General features: G+C 41.8%; 1 protein-coding gene, 1 long non-coding RNA gene and 1 other non-coding gene across 3 annotated transcripts; all 3 read right to left on the bottom strand.

The window, feature by feature from the left end:
- Positions 1–3,047: 3,047 nt before the first annotated feature.
- LOC122174238 (uncharacterized) lies at positions 3,048–6,728 on the bottom strand. The gene is made up of 2 exons (XR_006175810.2): positions 6,583–6,728; positions 3,048–6,000 (listed from the first exon to the last, which is right to left on the bottom strand). It is a non-coding gene; the product is annotated as an uncharacterized LOC122174238 (long non-coding RNA).
- Positions 6,729–10,828: 4,100 nt separating this feature from the next.
- On the bottom strand, positions 10,829–17,797 carry LOC101950851 (cytochrome c oxidase subunit 7C, mitochondrial). Its single transcript, XM_005288153.5, has 3 exons — positions 17,601–17,797; positions 15,406–15,551; positions 10,829–10,930 (listed from the first exon to the last, which is right to left on the bottom strand). The coding sequence occupies exons 1-2, from the start codon at positions 17,673–17,675 to the stop codon at positions 15,435–15,437; spliced, it is 192 nt and encodes a 63-aa protein (XP_005288210.1). The 5' UTR covers positions 17,676–17,797; the 3' UTR covers positions 10,829–10,930; positions 15,406–15,434.
- Positions 16,966–17,029, bottom strand: LOC112059434 (small nucleolar RNA Z39). The gene has a single exon (XR_002888740.1). It is a non-coding gene; the product is annotated as a small nucleolar RNA Z39 (small nucleolar RNA).
- Positions 17,798–18,177: the final 380 nt, after the last annotated feature.

The raw sequence follows: 18,177 nt of genomic DNA, 5'->3' as shown, positions 1-18,177 counted from the left end.
TACTGCATCCTGGAAGAGTAGACGTGTGTAATACTGTAGGGCATACATAATTGCGTTGCAATTGCATGCAATTTGGAAAACACTGTTTGATTAAACCTGGTCTTATGCTAAAGCCACAAGAAGGTCTAAGGTCAATTTACTCATCTCCATACATACTGAAATGATTCAGACTCCAGCTGGCCAACATACTATATTCAAGAAAGATGGGAACAATGACCTATACCGATCTTCTCCCCTCTCTCATCCATAATTTTTAATATCTTAATCACTCTCTGCTATTATCTCTGTAACTGAATTATGTAAAGTAATTTGGGATAGATTCTGTGTGAAACAGGCTCAACAGAATGAATTTTTGTCGTATAGTAAAATTTAGTAAAGTAGAAATGTAAGTTTTCTTCTCTTTCCCTTCTAAAAACCGTTGTGTATATTGGTGCACAATGGCTGCCACATTCTACTACAGAGGTGACTAGTAGGTTAATGATCCCTATAGTGGTCATAATGGTTGCAGGGGTACAAATTACTTGCACCCTCCAATCCACCAGGAGGCCTATAGTTAGCTAGCCCAGGCCCAAAGTGGGTGGAGTTGTCATCAACGGACTGTGGACAGACTAGCAGAGGCAGCAAGGATTCAGCCCAGTCCCTGGCTAACCTCTGCTAGAGGGGCTTCAACGAAGCACCAGCTGCAATTTCAAGCCCATTCCTTGATGAAATCCCTGTGGGTAGCCAACAGTGCAAAACTGCCTGTCCTTCCCCTGGGGTTCTGCAGCCTTTGGTGGCACAGAGAGTTGTAATTTGCATTTCCCTGCACCAGCAGGAGTGAATCAAATCCACAGTCCATAAAGTGATTTGTAATCCTTTACGATGAAAATAGTTCTCTAAATGCAAAGTAGTACAGTATTACCCTCCTTTGGGCTTCAGACTCTCCTGCTGTGTACCAGAAAACAACCTCGATAGACTGCAAAAAAGAAAGGTGGGAGACCATGGCATTTTTATAAGGTGTTTTCACTTCTAAATTACTTCAAAATTATCTTATATGAGGTGCGTGCTTTGTTAGAATATTGCCCTATTAGTCTGAAGCTTCTGGATGTAGTCATTGGACCAGCTCCCTGAACTACCTTGGGAATCATGCACTTGGGCAGGGAGAAGAGGAGGTGGTAGTGGCATTGGCCAGCTCCCATCGGTCTAAAGGCTGAAGTGATTTGTGCATCTGTGGTAACTCTAGCTTGCCAATGCAGGCTGGGAACCAATCTGATCTCTTATATAATGGTGTCTTTGAGGATTAGCTTCCTTTATTCAGGTAAGAACAGAACCAGTTTATTAGGCTTGCATGCACTATTGGCACTTGGTAATATCTACTCTTCTTATGTACAGGTTAGATTAATTGTACCACCACCCACACCCTGCTTTTGCACTAGTGTAGCATTAACAGCTCTCTTATTGACATCACTGATGGCCCATGTCACTCCCCTGTGTTCTATCAACAATGTTTTTTACAAAAAAATCTGTTTCCCATTATAGCTGCACAAGGGCAGAAGGGAGACAACTGCACACAACTACATGTTGGCTGTGCCTTCCTAGGACTTCTGTGGGAGTAAGTCACGCCAAAGGGGATAGGGAGGAGGCAAGACTCTACCATTTCCGAGTCCCACTAAGTTCCAGTGCAGGCCTGGGGAGTCTGATATATTAATCTATGGCATGGTATGGTACACCCCTTACAGATCAGCCTTAGTGGCCCGTGGCTAAAAGTCACAACTGAGCCGTAAAAGAATAGATTGTGTTTACTGATATTGAATATAGAATAGAATTGTATGTGTGTTCTCTTAGTCTGTTAGTTCATTGGGACCCTGTCTTCCTGTGTGCTTGTATGAAGCCATGCACGCTGGGGCCTGATTCTAACTGCGGACTCTGGGCGTGTCTTCTACAGAAATTATAAAAAATAATAGAACAGGTTTGAATGTATCCAAGCATGCAGCAGAAACATTAGGCAGATTGCACCAGTTATAATTTGTTATTTAAGCCAAATATGTCACTTGAAGGTGAGCCAAATATGATAGCACCTTTATTGCTGATACAAACTGCATGCTTTGGAAGGTACACGCTCATTTCCTAAAAGCTGGCTAACCATGTATAGCTTGTTAAAGCCCGAGTGACCTTTTCAAGATGAGTGGAGTGCTAAGTACATTAAATGAGTTGTGCTTCGTCATCTGGCATGACAGATGTTTGATTTTGTTGGCATTTGCAGGAATGTACAAACAATTACAGCTGTAATTGTTTATTCATTAGAGAATGTGACGTTGCCTTACAGTACATATTCATCAGCTTTTCAGTATGACAAATCTTGTTTTCCTTGTTGTTCTCACATAACTTAATCAACATTTGGAAAGATATAAGCAGGGAAATTTTGTTCTTAGAAAAGGTCATTTCTTTTTGACAGATGATGTTCTAGTGCCATAAAGATGACTTAACAGAAGTCCCAGACCATAATAAATTTTTACTACACATTACAAAGAAAGCAACTAAATGACTAGCTGTGCACTAAAGAGAATCCAAACTGGTTCCTGTTATCTGACCTTCCCCCTCCCCACTGCTGGGTTTCAGAGCCCGGGCTCTAGCCCAAGCAGGAATGTCTACACTTCTATTTTTAGTCCGAAAGAGTGAGCCTGAATCAGTTGATCCAGTATCTGAGACTTGCTGCCACAGGGTGGTTTTTTTGAAGTGTAGATGCACCCTTTAAGTCTCACCAAATGAAGAAGTGTTTGGGTCTTACATGTAGGTTAGATATGAATCAATAAGTGGTACCACGTGGGAGGGTTCAAGTGTGAACTCCTTCCTCATCTCTTTGGTTGCTGGCAGCAAACCTCCTTTGCTTTCTCTTGCTACTTTCTAAGCACATATTTCCCATCTTCCTCTACTCACATGCCTTGTTATAGCAGCAAGGCCAATGCAAGAGTATTGAATGTTGAGCATTCGGGATGTAAGAATGATTGCAGTTATTTAGACCTATATAAGACCTTAGCAAAAAAGTGAAATAAGAACTACACAGTATCTCTATTCAGATGTACATTTACCACAGTGATGCTATGTAAACCATCATTTATTCCATACAAAGAACTAAGTTAGAAGAATGTTAAATTTCAAAGTGAAGCATGCATGGACATGCCATCATTGAGGTTTTTCATGCAATTTTTAGGTCTGTCACGTTGTGCATATTCATTATGTTGTCTAAATTAAATGAACACATACTATTTCCTCAATAAAATATAATACAATTCTACAAACTTAGATACAAATATAACTTCTTGTTACTACTCTGGGTATGCCAGAATACAGAGTACAGAAAAATACACAGGAAATGATATATCCAAATAGAGCTGAGTGGAGAACAAATATTCCATTTCACAGCAGATTTTGAGAGACTTGTTTTCACTCTAGTTTGGAACAAAACCTGAAAATCCTGAAATTTTCCGAAATAAAATAAAATAAAATAAAATAAAGATATCCTTCTCTATTGAAATATTTTGCTTTGATAAAATCAAAATAATTGTTTCAATTTCAAATTTTTCAAATTTTATATAAATGTATATTCAAAATTTTTAAAATTAAATCAAAGTCATTTCAAAAAGATACACTGAAATGTTTTGTACTGAAAATGTCAACACGGGATGTTTTTGCATTGTTAGCACCCTTTTTCTCCAATAAAACTTTGGTATGAGCACCACAATTTTGTGAAGTGTTTCAATTTTGATGGGACTCCATTTTTCAACAAAAAACATTGTGTCAAATTTTTTTTTCTAACCGCTCTACATCCAAAGGTACTTATCAGTTGGATATATTTTAATCTTCAATTTTTACTTTCTGTCCCTAGTTGTTTTGACAGTAAATCTGTCCAAAAATTACTGTAAATACTTTTTTATGGTATATATATATTTAAATTATGCTCATATGCAAATGTTGTTTTTTGTTCAAATTGTTCTCAATAATTCATTTTAAGGCAAAGTCCAAGCTTGAAATTTTTTAGCATGAAAAGTAAATTTCAGTTATGAATGGCTTAAAACAGAGGCTTAGGATGGAAACTGTTGTGACCTTACTGATAACATCACTGCCACTGTACTTTAAAGCTATACTTGCTTTACAGTGTAAGAACATGATGTAACTTTGTCCTAAAAGTCTTCTAGACTGTTTTACACTGTCTGTTGTTTCCACAGAGAAGGAACACAGTGTAATAGAAAGATAGTGAAGCAAACTGGTGAAAAAAGGACAGGGAATTTGTGCTGCTCTAGGAGAATAACAGAAACACTATGAAACCAGATGTTTTACTGTATCTCAGGTGTAAAGTGTGCCTTACTGTTCTGAATTCTGCAAGAACAGAAGGTTGTAAAGTACCAGGAGTTAAATGGGACTGTCATGTAGAGTGCTGGGGACTATCAACCCTCACAATACAAGTGGAGTGCTGAAGATTCACAGGATAATTCTTGCTGGAAGGGAAGGAGCTTTGGATTTCAGGCAATATATTGCCATTTCTATAAAGTGTTCAGGGCTAAGAAACGGGGCTCAATATATGTTTTTAAATATACAGGCCAAGATTTTCAAAAGTGGTTAGTAGCTTTGTATACCTCAGTTTTTGGATGTTCAACATGAAACACTTTAAAGGGGTCTGATGATTAGAAGGTGCATTTTCAACAGCAGGAAAGAAAAATACATAATCTACGTGATTTTGGAGCACTGTGGTGGTGTACTTCCTGAGACACTTCAAATTCTCTTCCAGTAAGTTGTCCTAGTGGCAGCTCTTGGGCCTATCAGGAAAGTTTTGCATTGAGAGATCTTATAGGGGGCAGATCTTCTTTAGGTTCTGCTGTAAACCTCAGCAGATGCCCTGCTCAGCAGTGATTTCTCATTCATTTCAATAACTTTTTTATATTTACTTTCCTCACAAATGTAGAGCCTACTCCTCAATGAGGACTATTTACATGCAAAGTCTGGAGGTTTTAGTTAAACATAATCCCCAATTTATCAAATATCAATGGTTAATAATACAGCTGGTCCATAGCTGCCATGTTTTTCCTTCACTTCTGATGAGACCCTTCCTTTTGTCATCAAAGAAATTCATTGGGTCCAGAGAGATGAAGTGAGACTAGTGCAGTGTTTCTCAAACTGGGGCTGCAGCTTGTGTAGGGAAAGCCCCTGGCAGGCCGGGCCAGTTTGTTTACCTGCCCCGTCCGCAGGTCCGGCCGATCGCGGCTCCCACTGGCCGCCCCAGTTTGAGAAACACTGGACTAGTGCTATTTCTAGTGAGGTCTACAGTTCCAATATGCCAACCTCAAGCATTCAGAAATCATTAATCAAGCCTCAAAAAAATCATGAGATTATGGGCTTGAAAAATCATACTTTTAAAAAAATAATAAATTTGGAGTTCTTTTTAATTTTCTTCTGGTTTCTGAGCCTCACTCAGGTCACACTTTCAAGGTGCACTCAGGTCACACTTTCAAGCTTTTCTTCACAACCAAGAGGGCTAAAATGAAAAAGAGAAAACTGAGATTCTCACAAAATTATTTAACAACAGGAGCTGGGGTTCTACGAAAAATATTGTGAGACTCCCAATAAAATCATGGTAAAATTTCATGAACTGCAACATTGCAGTTCTTTACAGAAGTAATTTGATTGGCCTTTTGCCTTGATTTTTACATCTTCTTCTCTTGCCTGCATCTTCATTATATTCACCACTAACTTGTTGGTTTTGCAGTTCAGTAGAACTTTAGTAATGTTCTCAGAAGTGCTATTTATATACTGTGACATTTTTCAAAGTGCTGCTTGTTTTTCCATGCTCTCTACATAACTAATGAAAAAGGTAAGTAAGTAAGAAAAGTACTTAACTATTCATGGAATGTTTAAACAAAAAATGGAACAGCAATTCTCATTAATTCCATCAAATACTATTATTTTAAATGTATTTAAATGCAATGCTGTATTGTTCCAGACAGCTGCTAATGTCCATCTCCTGGGCTGCAATAAGAGGAAACATAAGCTGGTTAGAAAATCTGTCAGAAGCAGGGATTCACAGATTGCAGGAGTCAGCTATTAACAAATTTGCCCCTAACATTTCCTACTGCTATAATAGGGTATGACCAAGCTGTAGCATCTCACCCTTCAAGTTTTTTGTTTCTGCTGTAATAACAAAGCTGAGTGGCATGTACCCTGTTTGCATAGTGGGTCTTATTGTCATTGTCACTGTAGAAAAATGAATGCTTGTAATGCCCCTGGGCTAATATGTAGTTTCTGAGACTCGAGACCATTCCAAGCCTTTTTAGAGTCTGAACTGACTTTGGGTTGTCTATGCATTTCCCTAATTTTATAAAATCACTCACTGAAGCAATGTGGTGCTCACCCAGCTTGTCTTTACACCTTCTTCCATTAAGTATAATCTTTTGGAGACTTAATTATGATGCATCAAATGGCTGTATGCAGATGTGGTGTTCTATCTCTCTGCCCTGTCTGATTTCAAATTTTGTGTTGGTGACAATGTAATGTAACTTTCAGACCCTGAAAGTTTTCAAATATGTAATTAAGATTACAAACATTTCTTACCATTATTTAGAATACTCCAGCCAAGGGAGGATGGACAATCTTATGACTAAAACACAGGGCTTCTGAGTTCTTCTTAGCTCTTTTACAGATGTCCTGAATGAAATTGGTTGAATCATTTGGCCTGTCTGAAGCTTCATTTCTTTATCCTTAAAATAAGAATAAGATTTGCCTTCCTTATATACAGAAAACACTGTCTTGGTATTTGTGTTCTTTCAGTCTTTTCTTAACAATTCTAGCTGAAAGTATTTAGGATATTCAATGGCATTACTCTTATTACTAGTGGGATTTTGAAAAAGCAGCCAGAGTAAAATGCTACAACTATGACCTTTGTCTTTAAAGAATGAAAATAACTTTCATGTTACCGCTTCACTTATGTCCAGCAAGAACTGCTTCTAATTTGGTTGTCATAACAACCACATCTCAGCTTTCACATTTCTCTCTTGTGCCCAGTTTGTTTATAAAATGTCACATCAAACCTGTTTCATGTTACCTCTACATCGTTATATCATTCTCAAAACCAAACATAAACAGACACCCTAGTGAAGACCAAAGTAAGGAATGCAGGATACTTCAATATTTATGTTGGAAAATGTTAGTCATTATGAAAAAAATTAACTTTGAAAGTATTTATTGTCCAAAATATAATTTAGGGCAACTTCCTACCTCTCAGTACTGTCAGTAACTGTAAGAAATCTAAATTCTAAGAAATTTGGACAATCTCAATTCAAGTTCACTATGTACTCACATTTTTCATATTAATTACATAGGAATTACCACACTAGCTCAGAACAGTAGTCCGCCTAGTCCAGTGGCCTGTCTCCAACAGTACACAATACCAGATGCTTCAGAGTAAAAATGAGTGAAATTCAGAACTTCCATCCCATGGGAAATTCTGACACTTCAACATTTGTTTTCATTCCAAATCAGGACGAAATGTTGAGATTTTGACATTTTTCTGCAACACAAATTCTGAACACTTTTGATTTTGAAATGTGGAGGTAGTCTCTAAGGCAGGTTTTACTGTGCTCCATTTCAATTTATCCACTAGAAAATATATTTTTTTATTTTTATGTTTGGAAAATCTGTTTTGATTTTACAGTAACTGCATTCTCAACTGGAAAATCACTCTCATGGAAAATTCCCAACCAGCTCTGCTTCAGAACAAGAGTTAAAACTTCCATAATGGACAATTATGGAATAATAATCTTACGATGGGAATTTCTTCTTAGCCACAGTGCTTGTCTTATCTCTTACATCAGGATGTATATCCCCTGTAAATGTTTATTTTAGCTAGTGTAAAATGTGATTATATACAGAGCTTAATTTGTCAGTGCTGAGCCTTGGCACTTCATAGCCCTGGCACCTCTGGGCTTGCTGCATCAGTTATGAATGTAAAAAAAGTGTTTGAGCCCTGGCAGATCTTTCATTACACACTAAGCACCAACTATGTACCCATTATCCATATAAAATGCTTAATCCTTTACTGAGACTTTTGTTTCAGCAATATCTGGTAGCAATGAGTTCTACAGGGGGTATGTTTTGTTTTTGTTTAAAAATAAAAAAGCATTTCATTTTTTTCAAATTTGTTCATATTTAATTGAATTTCATAGGAACAAATGTCTTATTGATCTTATAACATTCATGACTGTACATCTTTAAGAAAGATGTGAACAAATTGAAAAGAACCAAGAGAGTGATAAAAAGGTTTAGAAAATCAGACCTATGAGAAAAGACTAAAAAAACTGGGCAGATTTAGTCTTGAAAAGAAGGGGGACCTGATTAATCTTCAAATATGGTAAGAGCTGTTATAGAGGATTGTGCTCAATTGTTCTCCATGTCCACCAGAAGTAACGGGTTTAATCTGCAGTAAGTGAGATTTAGGTTAGGTATTAGGAAAATCTTTCTAACTATAGGTGTAGTTAAACTCTGGAATAGGCTTCCAAGGGAAGTTGTGGAATCCCCATCATGGGAGGTTAAATAGAGTTTGGACAAACAACTGTCAGATATGGTCTAGGTGTACTTGGTCCTCTACCTCAGCATGGGGGGGGGGGGGGGGAGAAAATGGAACAGATGACCTCTCAAAATCTCTTATAGGTCTAAAATTCTATATATTGCTATCATATCCCCTCTTATTGGTCTACTTTGTAAAGCCAAATAATCCTCATCTTTTAAGCATTCCTCATATACTAGTCTTTCTATGCATAAAATCATTTTCTTCTAGTATATTCTTTTTAGATAGGTGACAAAAATTGCACACAGTATTCCAAATAAGGGCACAGGATTTAGTTATATAATGGAATATTTTCAAGATTATTCCCTACCCCTTTAGCAACTTTTTTTTTTTTTTTTTTTTTTTTACGTTGGGCAGAGTTTCCCTGTTAATCACTGTGGTGAAGACTGATCCAGAAGAGTTTTTAGTCCAATTTTCAAGGAGGATAGTATGACTCCATTCAAAGTCAGTGAGTTTTGTCTTTGATTTTTATAAGGTCAAGCTTTCACTCCAATTTTCCATTCATTCTGGTTGTGCAAACTGAGAGACCTAGGACCTGATTGTCAGGAGTGTTGACTCCATTAATGTCCATGGGAGCTGTGGATGCTCATCACTTCTTAAAGTCAGGCCTTAGTATCTCCCAGTGGCCCCACAAAAATTTACACTCAGAAAGTTAGTGGACATGATATCCATATAATCTAGGGTTGCCAATTTTGGTCTGATATATTCCTGGAGGTTTCATCACATGACAATCTAATTTGTCATGACTTCAGGACAATTTTGGAGGGTTGGCAACCCTAGTATAATGGCATACTTCACTTTCAGGTAATCTAGCAGAGTGGTTCTTAGCCTTAAAAAAAAAAAAAAAAAAAAAAAAAAAAAAACACACACCATACACCCACAAACTATCCAGGTTGTTTCTGTGACCTACCGAAATCCTTTGCTGCCATAGGTGGTTTTGGGGAGGCTAAGCCTGGGGGATAAGTACTGAAGATGGTGAAAGGTGCTGCGAGTTGTAAGTCCTCACAAATGATGCTGGTGGGTGTTACTGCTGCTGGCTGTACAGATCTAGCATGAGGAATGCTGCTAGGGATGTTTTCCACCTTCCCACCCATTCAGCAGTTAGCTCAGTAGTAGCATAGCTCCCCCTCAGAGCTGAGCACCATGCAAACAGAAGAATGGGAGGAGGTGCTCTGAGATTTGGATGTTGGCAGCAAAGACAGCATCAGGAGGAAGTAAGCCACATCACCCTTCCCTGCTGGGTCCTAATGACCATCCCCCCCCCCATAACCAGCAAGCAATTCCTATTCACACACCTGTTATCACATCCCAGCATTAAACAAGTTAATGCAGCAGATCCTGTCTTCAAAACATCCCCTAATGAGTTTATGAAACTTGACAGCTATTGTGCTGACATCTTACCAAACTTGAAAGCAACCATCTAACCAAAACCTTCAGGAAGGCAGTCATACTTGTTTAAGAATCATCATTTACTGGCTCATCTAAAAATCAGAATTTAAATACAGAAGTTGTGGAGGCTTTAGGGTGCAGAATGGCCCAGGCCAGTTGAACCATAGACCTAATCATATACTGAGGCAGAGGAGTTCTGAATTAGTGGCAAAAGCTCATCTGCCCTAGACTAGGATGTCACAGCTCTGGTCAAGCTCTCCCAGCTTCTAGACAGTCACAAGGCTGCAGTGTTTAGGTTCCACCTACTGGACCCACATGCTTTTATGCTCTCCTGAGTCTGAACAGAGTCCAGGCACTGTTTCTAGGTAGTTTCAGGATTCAGATTTTCTTTCTGGAGAGCTCCCTCCTGAGAGTTGAGACCAGCACAGTCCAACTGCCTAGGCCCTGATACTAGTGCCAGCTCTCCCAGATTCCTCATTTCTAAATCACACTTTTATGAGGGCTCCAACCTGGTAAGCACTTAGTTTGCTTCAACTCACATGTCCCTGAAGAGAGAAACTAAAGTCAGACTCTGCAAGAGTTGTTTCTAAAACAGTTACTTTAATGGTACAAAAGACAGATTCTTGAAGAACAAGTATCTAGATTCTTAACCACTCAATTCAGCATAGAGGACAGTTTCATTTTGCTAGTGCTAAGAGATAGCATGCTATCACTACATTTTTCCTGTGCTAAAAGGCTCGTCTGTTTAAGCTTGGTGTAAAAAGTTGCTGTTACATAGTAAGCTACAGCATAAGCCTCAGTGCTGAGAACCATTTGATAGTTTGACAGAAGACATCATCCCAAATATTCAGATAAGCTTTTATTTATAAACACATCCAGTGTGGTAGATATTTGTCCTTTATTCCATGAAAAGACCAGTTGCTCTACAGGCAATATTCCACCTCAAGTCTGCAAGAAAGAGTAACAGAATGAACAATTAGAATTTACATCACCTCTTCCAAGATCAGTATTAAAATGTGTCTGAGGCCAAGAGCTTAGGCACATGTTTAACTTTATGCACGGAGCCTTTGGCAGATCAGGAGCTGGTCTATATTTGAATGCACTTCAACACTACATTTCTTGGGTATATTGTAAAATAGATACATAGATTAAGGGCAAGAGTCACCATTAGATTTAGTATGATGACCTAACATGCCATAGAATTTCACAGTTTTTCTAGCACTGAGTCAATAAACTCGTTTGACTTAAAGCATATCTTCCAGAAAGGAATCCAGTCTTGATTTGATTACATTGAGAGAGAGAATCCACTACTTCCCATGATAATTTGTTCCAGTGGTTAGTCACTTCCTGTGAAGTATTTTCAATTTGAATTTGTCTAGCTTAACATGACCAGCCATGGGTTCTCACTATGCCTTTCTCTGCAGGGGAGGAGGGAGGAAGCCTTTTAGTACCCTGTATTTCTCCCCATAAAAAAAGTACTTATACTAATCAAGTCACCTCTTATTCTCGATAAGCTAAACAGCTTGAATTCCTTTTGTATCACTAAGCAATTTTCTAGCCCTTGAATCATTTGTGATCTTTTCTGTTCCCTCTCCAATGTTTTGGTACCCTTTTAAAAATGCAGAAACCAGGAATGGATGCAGTACTCCAGTGCTATATAATACAGTATTACAAATTAAGCTGTTTAGGGCAGCAACCATTGTTGTTTGTACAGTACCTAGCACAATAGGATCCTGTGATTAGGGCTCCTATCGCTATAACAATACAAGTTAGTAATATGAAGTTTACAGTGTATAAGAATGTATTACAACTATACAATTACCTTTATCAACTAAACATGTCAAGCTTCATTTTACTCTTTGCAACGACAAGATCTATTTTCCATAAGCCATGTTGATTAGGCATTATATTCCCCACCCTTTAAATCAGGGACAGGCAAACTTTTGGCCCGAGGGCCACATCGGGGTTGCGCAATTGTATGGAGGACTGGGTAGGGAAGGCTGTGCCTCCCCAAACAGCCTGGCCCCCGCCCCCTATCCGCTCCCTCCCACTTCCCACCCCCCTCAGAACCCCCGACCCATCCAACCCACCCTGCTCCTTAATCCCTGACTGCTCTGATCCCTATCCACACCACCATTCCTAACCGCCCCCTGGGACTCCACCCCCTATCCAACCACCCGTTCCCCCGGCAGGAGCGGTGGGCCACAGCGCTGGCGGCACAGCGAGCTGAGGCTGCAGGGGAAGGGGACTGTGGGGGAAAGACCGGGGGCTAGCCTCCCTTGCCGGGAGTCATGAGGCTGGATGTGGCCCGTGGGCCATAGTTTGCTCACCTCTGCTTTAAACTCTTGATTGAATCCCTCATTATCCATGTCATCCCATTTGGCTCTTTTGAATACTGATGCATTTGCACACTTTCAATCGTTTGGAATGTTGCCAAATTCACTAATGGTATCAAGCTTGTTGCTGAATTAGTTGAAGTGCCAATCACAGACCTCTTCTAAAGAGGAAGAGTGTATAGCAGGTATAGTCAATAGGTAGACTGCAGGCCAAATCTAGACAGCCAGATGCTTTTGAATGGACTGCAAAAATCTTTATTATTTGTTTTTGTATTTTCTCTGGAGTCTGGCCCTGACCAAGAAATCTGGACCTTGACAAAAAAATTGATTATTCCTGGTGTATAGATTAGAAATCAGAACCTGTGTGGGGGAAAAAAAATCCAAACTATTCCAAACAAAGTTTTGGTTCTGAACTTACAGAAGAGAGATGTTTAAAAACTGGATGTAAGTGTTGATGAAACCAATCTGCTTGCAAAAGTGTGTACTGCATTTCTGTATTAATAGTTTTCTTTGGGAGCAATTTTAGTGCTCTTACTCCAAAAGGGAAATAGTAAACCAGTACTTACATGAAGAGGGGGGAGGAAGATGAGGGATTTGGTAATGTAATATCTTATGCCTTATAGTGATAGACTTAAGAAGCTCCATTTATTTAGATTAACAAAGAGAAGGTTTAGGGGTGACTTGATTAGTCTAAGTACCTTTATGGGGAACAAATTTAATAACTACTCTTCAATCATTAGAAGCAAGAGGAAGACCAAAGACAGGGTAGGCCCACTGCTTAGTGAAGAGGGAGAAACAGTAACAGGAAACTTGGAAATGGCAGAGATGCTTAATGACTTCTTTGTTTCAGTCTTCACTGAGAAGTCTGAAGGAATGCCTAACATAGTGAATGCTATTGGGAATGCTAATGGGAAGGGTGAAGGTTTAGCAGATAAAATAAAATAAAAAAAAAGAACAAGTTAAAAATCACTTAGAAAAGTTAGATGCCTGCAAGTCACCAGGGCCTGATGAAATGCATCCTAGAATACTCAAGGAGCTAATAGAGGAGGTATCTGAGCCTCTAGCTATTATCTTTGGAAAATCATGGGAGACGGGAGAGATTCCAGAAGACTGGAAAAGGGCAAATATAGTGCCCATCTATAAAAAGGGAAATAAAAACAACCCAGGAAACTACAGACCAGTTAGTTTAACTTCTGTGCCAGGGAAGATAATGGAGCAAGTAATTAAGGAAATCTGCAAACACTTGGAAGGTGGTAAGGTGATAGGGAATAGCCAGCATGGATTTGTAAAGAACAAATCACGTCAAACCAATCTGATAGCTTTCTTTGATAGGATAACGAGCCTTGTGGATAAGGGAGAAGCTGTGGATGTGGTATACCTAGACTTTAGTAAGGCATTTGATACGGTCTCACATGATATTCTTATCGATAACCTAGGCAAATACAATTTAGATGGGGCTACTATAAGGTGGGTGCATAACTGGCTGGATAACCATACTCAGAGAGTAGTTATTAATGGTTCCCAATCCTGCTGGAAAGGCATAACCAGTGGGGTTCCGCAGGGGTCTGTTTTGGGACCGGCTCTGTTCAATATCTTCATTAACGACTTAGATATTGGCATAGAAAGTACGCTTATTAAGTTTGCAGATGATACCAAACTGGGAGGGATTGCAATTGCTTTGGAGGACAGGGTCATAATTCAAAATGATCTGGACAAATTGGAGAAATGGTCTGAGATAAACAGGATGAAGTTTAACAAAGACAAATGCAAAGTGCTCCACTTAGGGAAAAAAAAAATCAGTTTCACACATACAGAATGGGAAGAGACTGTCTAGAAGAGCAACAAGAATGATTAAAGGTCTTGAGAACATGACCTATGAAGGAAGGCTGAAAGAATTGGGTTTGTTTAGTTTGGAAAAGAGAAAACTGAGCGGGGACATGATAGCAGTTTTCAGGTATCTAAAAGGGTGTCATAAGGAGGAGGGAGAAAACTTGTTCACCTTAGCCTCTAAGGATAGAACAAGAAGCAATGGGCTTAAACTGCAGCAAGGGAGGTCTAGGTTGCACATTAGGAAAAAGTTCCTAACTGTCAGGGTGGTTAAACACTGGAATAAATTGCCTAGGGAGGTTGTGGAATCTCCATCTGTGGCAATATTTAAGAGGAGGTTAGATAAATGTCTATCAGGGATGGTCTAGACAGTATTTGGTCCTGCCATGCGGGCAGGGGACTGGACTTGATGACCTCTCGAGGTCCCTTCCAGTCCTAGAATCTATGAATATATGAATCCAGCAGAGAAAGGTATAACAATCCAACAGCTGGATGTTGAAGCTAAATAATTTCAGACTGGAAACAAGGCATACATTTTTAAGAGTGTAATTAGCTATTGGAACAATTCATCAAGGGTTGTGGTGGATTCTCCACCACTGGCCATTTTTAAAAAAAAGATGGAATTTTTTTCCAAAGAGAGATGCTCTAAGAATTATTTTGGGGGAAGTTCTCTGGCCTGTATTATGAAGGTCAGAGTAGGTGAACAGAATCCAAGGCCAGACAAGACCGGTTTCTTAAATGGTTAAGTTTGTTTTAACTAAGGAATAAAATGTTTCTTCTTTTGTTTACATTCTAGATGGTGTATTTTTAATGGCCAAATTAGTTTACATTCTAGAGGGTGTTAACCATGGCCAGATCAAATAATTGGCACATCAGAAAATATTTACAATATCAGTTATTCATCCTGATTTGTTCAAATGTGTGTCAGAGAGCCTGATAAGTGGTATACGTGAGCAATGAGATGATATGATGCACTCCTTTCACTTGTTAGAGAAATGCTGTCACTTATTGAAGAGTATAAAGTCATTAGCAATGTTACAATTTTTTTAATCAAATGATCATTGTGTCCCCTACTCCACCACCACGGCCCAATGATGAACACCAAATTATACCCACAACTGGAATAACTAGCTAGTGACACACAAACTGTTCTGGTCAAAATTTAATTTTTAGACTTTATAAGAAGCACAGCTGGTTCATAGACTCCTTTGGGGGTGGGGGAGAAGGGGAAGTGTTAAACAAGCCATCAGAATCAGTTACCTTTTTATAGGAATTAAAGCTTGTCCTCTTCATTTCTTGAGCAGCTGATGCCTTACTACAATGAAAGGCAAGGCAAACCCACTTCCGAAGAACACTACCATTAATCCTAGTAGCCGCCATTTGTTTTCTACAGAAAACGGGATGTTCTAGAAAAGATGAGTTTGTTAACAATATTCCATCAATGGACTCACGTTCTAGACGAGCTTTATAAAGGTATGCTTACTCCTTTTTTCCAAAACACTTCATCTAATATTTTGTGCATCTGCCTTTACAAACAAATAGCACAAGTGAAACATGGCTCCCATTTACTGAATCAAATCTTGACAGGTAGTTGTGGGGGAGGGGGAGGGAGGGAATAAATGAAGTATTAACATATAAAACTTGGCACTTTAATAGCTAACCTCCTCAGAAAGAGAAGGAGACTATAGGCTAACCAAGTTTGCAAAATGCCTCCAACACTAGGGTTACCATCCTTCCGTATTTCCCCTAAATAGCCCTCCGGGAGGAATTGGTAACAAGGTTAAAATGTCCAGGGTTTTTTCCTCCCTCACCTCCCTCCCATGCAGAGTGCGGCTGCTGATTGGGCGGCTGGGCCGATTGAGCCGCTCCATTGGCCTCCAGCAGCCAGAGCCCTCTCCTGCTCCCCCTCCCTGTATCTGCAGCCCTGTGTAACACACAAACCGACCCAGCGGGCAACGTGTTTTGCCTACATGTGGAGACAGAATGGTAAGGGGAGTCCGGGGGGGAGGGGGGGCAGTCAGGGAGTGGGGGAGTAGATGGGTCCCCGGCCTCCACCTACCACCCTCCCTCCGCGCGTTCCCCCCCTGCCTGCCTCTCCATTGCCTGCTTGTACTGCAAGAGCCAGCAGCAACTGCTGTCTGCTGCCCCCGGGTCCTAGCATCCCCCATCCACTAATGGGTAGACAGGCTGCCCTTACCCTGCCCTTCCACCCTAGCCCCGAGCCTCTCCAATGCCCCAAACCTCTCAGCCACAGCCGTCATCCCCCCATAACCTAATCCTCTGCCCCAGCCCTGAGCCCCCTCCTGCATCATGAACCCCTCATCTTCAGACCCACAGCCCTCACCCCTGCATCCCCTCCTATCCCCAAACTCCCTCCCCCTTCCCACACACCCCCTCCCACTCCCAAACTCCATCCCAGAGCCTGCACCCCTCACCCCCTCCTGCACACCCACCCCCTGCCGCAGCCCAGAGCCTGCACCCTAATCCCTAGCCCAGGACCTGCACCCCAGACCTCCTCCCCCCACCCAACCCCCCCTCCCAAAGCCTTAAGCAGGTGGGGTGGGTGAGTTCTGGGCACTACCAAAATTTCTACAACCCTGCCACCCATGCGAGTGGATAAGGGTCAGGGCAGTCAGGAGACAAGAAGCAGGGGGGGTTGGGGTTCTGAGGGGGGCAGTCAGGGGGTGGGAAGTGGGAGGGAGTAGATGGGGGCAGGGCTCCCCCCCATCCTCTTTTTTGATTGTGGCAATATGGTAACCCTAACTAACACAGATATTCAGACACAGTTGATCACTACTTTGAAAGGAAAGTACAATCTGGTACATCAGAAAGCGTTTACAGTATCATTGATTTTCTCATACTGTTGTGTTCACATCATTTGTACCACTGGGGCAGGAGGAGTTTGAGAAGAGGAAAGGCAGAGGCATGACAAGGACACGATCCCATCATGGCTGCTGACAGAAACCCGACGGGAGGAGGCAAAGGCCCTCCCTGCCAGAAAGCCCCGGCGCCACAGGAGTCAGACAAAACCGGGTCATTACGTGCTGTGAACGCTGGAGCCGGCTCGGAGTCTTCCACGGTCACTGTGCGGGTGGGGACCAGACACCCACTCGTAGGGGGCTGAGGGGTTAGGGAAGGGGGAGAACTCGCCTCCGGGGGTGGGGAACCGGCCAGTCTCCCGAAGGCAGGAATTGAAACCTACCAGAGCGCCCAGGAAAATCCCCTACCGGACGCGCCAGGAGACACTTGTGCGAGGGGGAGTCCCACGGCTGCTCGGCCCCTGCGGGTTCACCAATACGGCCTCAAGGGCTCGTTTAACGCACCATCGCCGTTCGCTCCCCGCAAGTCAGCCCGGGCCCTGGCCGGGAGGTGCCGCTCCCCCCTGCGGCGCCTGTGACCCGCAGGCCTCGGCGCCGGGCAGTGACGGGCCAGCCCCGGCCCCCCCGCGCCGTTACCTTTCCCGGCCCGTCCTCATAGTGGGACCTGCGGATGGCGGAGGTAGCGAAGCGGCGGACAGTGGCACCCAACATGGCGCCGGAGCGGGGAACGGGTCGGCGCGCGACTGAGGGCCTCTGTCTCCTTCACGACCTTCCTTCCCTAGCCGCTGCGCTTACAAGAACACTGGCGCCGTGGGGCCTTATGGGATACAGTGCGGGACGGTGGCTGCCGAGTTCCCGCTGCCCCGCAGCAGCATGGGAATTGTAGTTCCAGGCGCCACCAGCCTGCGGGGAGGTCGCGTGACTCAAGCGCAGGCTTGAGCTCCTTACTGTTCGCGCCCTTCAAAAGGGAGCGGCACTGCCTGGCAGCAGCGGAAATTTCACCTCCTCTTGCCTACTTGCTGGTTAAAAGGCTTTCCCCTGTCACTGGGAGACGTTCCTGGAGCGTGGCACAGAACAAACGTTGGCATCACCTCCTGAGAGCTCTGCAGAGATCGCCTGAGGTCTTGGGCCACTAGGCTCCAGAGTTGCCAATGCTTGGCTCAATTCCTGCAACAAAGCCTCAGGTCCTGGAGTCATGCGATTAGTCAAGACT

The sequence above is a fragment of the Chrysemys picta genome, chromosome 6 (genome assembly GCF_011386835.1).
Source record: "Chrysemys picta bellii isolate R12L10 chromosome 6, ASM1138683v2, whole genome shotgun sequence".
In the NCBI taxonomy this organism is placed as follows: domain Eukaryota; kingdom Metazoa; phylum Chordata; order Testudines; family Emydidae; genus Chrysemys; species Chrysemys picta.
Note: the sequence above shows the minus strand (reverse complement) of the source record. Positions and strands in the feature narration are given on the sequence as shown.

Excerpts from the sequence above, each read along its gene's own strand:
- LOC101950851 (XM_005288153.5), bottom strand. The coding sequence starts at position 17,675 with ATGTTGGGTGCCACTGTCCGCCGCTTCGCTACCTCCGCCATCCGCAGG. Across the intron at positions 15,552-17,600 it reads ATGAGGACGGGCCGGGAAAG|AACATCCCGTTTTCTGTAGA; the intron begins GTAACGGCGCGG and ends CATCTTTTCTAG.